Raw genomic sequence first — 3,744 nt, 5'->3', positions numbered from 1 at the left:
CTGATAATTTTAAAATTATAAAAGATCGCCTCCAATTATTTTGCCTAAATATTTATACAATATATAAATTGGGTCCCATTACTTTCCGCCCCCGGAACTTTCAGTCAAGCTCCGCCACTGATTATCCAAATCAGTTATCTGCAGTAGGACTGTAAACGAGTCAAGTCGAGCAGAGGTTGATGTTAAATGAGCCCCCACTCAATAAAAAAAGAAGTTCTGAACTTATATACCAACTTCAAGGTTATTTTGTAAATGCTGCATATATGGGATTGTTGTAAGTAAATACTAAATAAAGTTGTTTTATAGGTTTGGTTTGTGTATATATAGAAAGAAAATGGACATCCAAGATTTTAGGCAAACCAATCGTTGATGAACGGAAGAGATCGAAGAGAACAATCTTCCCCTTTGTTGTTTGTTGTTTGTTGGTGTGAATTTCCCGGAAGCGAAAGAATGTCTCGTCTACCGGCCATAGTTTCATCGGAGGGATACGTCCCAGGTGTTAACGAGCCGGAACAAATGATCTGCCAGTATCTACACCTGACCAATTCAATGGGATGTTCATGGTCTGGATGTGACGTTTCGGCCTTCAGCGTCCCCCTTTTGATCCTTCAACTTTGTATCATCTTCTTCGTCTCGCAAGCATTCTTCTATCTCCTCAAACCCCTTCGACAAAGTATTCTCTCTTGCCAACTTATCGTAAGATATATATATGTATTAATAATTCTAGGCATGCTTTGTTTGTTTCATCAACTGCCTTCCTGCCTGCCTGCCTTTGATCATTCATATCTTGTTAATTTGCATGCAGGGTTGCATGGTATTCATTTGGTTCATCCGCCTAGACAAACACCTTCTCAACCAGTTGTTCCCCGAATCCGGCAAGTTGGTCTTAAGTACCGTCGCGAATTTTGGCTACATGTTACACGTTTTTGTGGTTGGGGTACAAATAGACACGGGTATCTTACGAACTGTTCATCGGCACATGGTTCTCATGGGTTGCATGTCCTTTTTGGTACCTTATGCGGTTTGCGTCATGTTGTTAATGCCTTTGCCTAAGTTGATCCAGATGGACGAGGTTACGCTCCATACCATACCCTTCGTTGTGGCGTTAACCTCCATGACAACATTTCCCGCTGTCACGAGCACTCTCTCCGACTTAAACTTATTGAATTCAGATCTCGGTCGCTTATCCTGTAGCACTGCTTTGGTCACCGATTTTTGCAGCTGGATCACGGCTCTAGCACTGTCGACTATCGGTGTAGCGTTAGAAAGACAAGACTGGAAACCGTTGAAGAACGTGTTTTGGATCGTTTGCTTTTTGATCTCCATGTGTTTTGTTCTCCGCCCATTTGTGTTGTGGATGGCCAAGAGGATTCCTGAAGGGCAGGACATAAAAGAGAGTCAGTTTTTAGTAGTGCTTGTGACTGTTTTGCTGTGTGGGTTTCTATCAGAATGTTTGGGGCAAAATGCTTCATTCGGGGGGTTTACGATGGGCATATGCGTGCCTGATGGGCCCCCGTTTGGTTCGGCTATTGTGAACCGAGTTGATTGGATGGCGACTACCATTTTGGTTCCTGCCAAATTTGCCATCAGTGCATTTAAGGTGAATCTCAAGTCACTTGGAGGTGATGAGGTGTTTGCTGCTTTGATCACTGAGGCTTTCATTACATTAGCATACATGGCTAAGTTCATTAGTAACTTTGTTTTAGCCTTGTATTTCAGTGTCCCCTTGCAGGATGCTTTTCATTTCTCTATGATCATGTGCACCAAAGGCATCATTGATGTCTCCGCCTTTTCGCTTATACGATCTAATGAGGTAGGTATTATGCATAAAGATTGTTGTGACGTAGAACTTAATCATCATATAGGGCTGTAAACGAACCAGAAAGTTCGTGAACCGTTTGGCGGGAAGTTCGTTTATGTTCGTTCGATTAGCTAATCGAACGAACACGAACAAAAATTTTTGTTCGGGTAGCTTAGCGAATGAACACGAACACAGGTCTCGTTCGTTTGACTGCGTTCGTGAACGTTTGGTAATATGTTCTTTTGATTATATTAAAAAATAATAATAATAAACCTTTTATCTAAACATATTAAAAACTTGAAACCCTATTTTTTTCTAAGTTAGCTAAAATATGGACATGCTAAGACATTTTTGGGGATAATTATGTCTAAGTTAGTTAAAGCTGACTCATCGTTCGGTGGTGTATTAGACTTCTTGTGTTTTGATTTATCATTTGATGGTCGTATTTAACTACTTATATCCAATGTTTAAGGATGACACTATTTTTATATTTTTATTTTCAAGTTAAATGTCCGTTTACATTCTTTTTTTATTTGCTTGCGTTCGTTTGTGTTCGAGACCACAACTGAATTTCCTTAACGAACGAACATGAACATAAACTTATGTTCGGTATGCGTTCGTGAACAATTCACGAACATGTTAATTTCCTTAATGAACGAACATGAACATGGCTTTGTTCGTATTCGTTCGGTTCGTTTACAGCCCTAACCATATATATTATCGTTTCCATATGCAGGTTGTAACAGATCAAGCATACTCACTTCTAATACTCAACATGCTATTAGTAACCGGAAGTACAAGGATTCTGTTATGGCATTTCTACGATCCATCAACAAGATACCAAACATACAAGCGAAACAGCATCTTAGAATCCGAACCAACCGATTTCTTTAGAATGGTGGTTTGCATTCACAACGACGAAAACGTCACATCGATCATAAACCTACTAGAAGTATCAAATCCAACACGACATCAACGTATGGAAGTCACAACTATGAGCTTACATCCACTTGAAGGTAGAGCATCAGCCATTCTAGTCCCGATCTCCGAAGTTGAGAAGATCCCCTCGGCCCAGAACCGAGTGTTACAGATGGGAAAGGCGTTTTATTACTTTATGGAACGCAACCACAACTCGATTAATGTCGAACATTTTGTTGCAATGGCACCATACGGCAGCATGCATGAAGATGTCATCACAATAGCTATAAACAAATGTGCTAACATTGTTATCGTCCCGTTTCACAAACGTTGGGCGATCGATGGAAGCGTTGAAGCTGCATTTCCAGGGATTAGATCAGTCAACTTAAAAATCATGGAGAAAGCCCCGTGTTCGATTGGTATACTTGTCGACCGAGGCCAGATAGGTGGACCGAACTCTGTGTTAACCAGACGAACCAAAGTATTCCGCATAACCCAGTTGTTTCTTGGCGGTGCGGACGATAGAGAAGCGCTTGCATACAGTAGTCGAATCGTGCAGCACCACCACATTAGTTTGCTACTGGTTATACTACAGCCGAAGCAGACGGATGTGGAGATGGCACCCGAGATGCACGAAAAGAGAATGGACCACGAGATTATCGATCGGTTTCGGATGGAGTGTAAGGGACGAGATGTATATATTCAACAAGAGGCTGCAAAAGATGCGCAGGAAACAATGCATTTGCTGAGAGAAATGGAAAAAGGGTGTGATTTGTTTATAGTTGGCCGGGAACATGGGTATGCGTATTCTCAGCTGACGTATGCCCTATCAGAGTGGTCACAGTGCCCGGAATTGGGCAGAATCGGAGACTTGTTAGCCACGTCAGAGTTTAAGTTTTCAGTTTTGGTGGTGCAGCAACAGCCTATGGAAAGAATACAGTCGGGTCGGGTCAGTAGTGCCCGTATCGTAAATGATTCGGGGAGGCTTAGCAGTGCCCGTTTCTAAATACAATCATGTAGATGTT

At 41.6% G+C, this 3,744-nt stretch overlaps 1 protein-coding gene across 1 annotated transcript; it reads left to right on the top strand.

Moving 5' to 3' along the window:
* Positions 1-979: 979 nt before the first annotated feature.
* On the top strand, positions 980-3,744 carry LOC110909859 (cation/H(+) antiporter 14). The gene is made up of 2 exons (XM_022154601.2): positions 980-1,813; positions 2,538-3,744. Exons 1-2 carry the CDS (start codon positions 980-982, stop codon positions 3,723-3,725), a joined length of 2,022 nt encoding a protein of 673 aa, XP_022010293.2. The 3' UTR covers positions 3,726-3,744.

This window comes from Helianthus annuus, chromosome 15, assembly GCF_002127325.2.
Source record: "Helianthus annuus cultivar XRQ/B chromosome 15, HanXRQr2.0-SUNRISE, whole genome shotgun sequence".
NCBI classification, from domain to species: domain Eukaryota; kingdom Viridiplantae; phylum Streptophyta; class Magnoliopsida; order Asterales; family Asteraceae; genus Helianthus; species Helianthus annuus.
The sequence above is the reverse complement of the archived record's forward strand: the minus strand, read 5'-3'. Positions and strand labels throughout refer to the sequence as shown.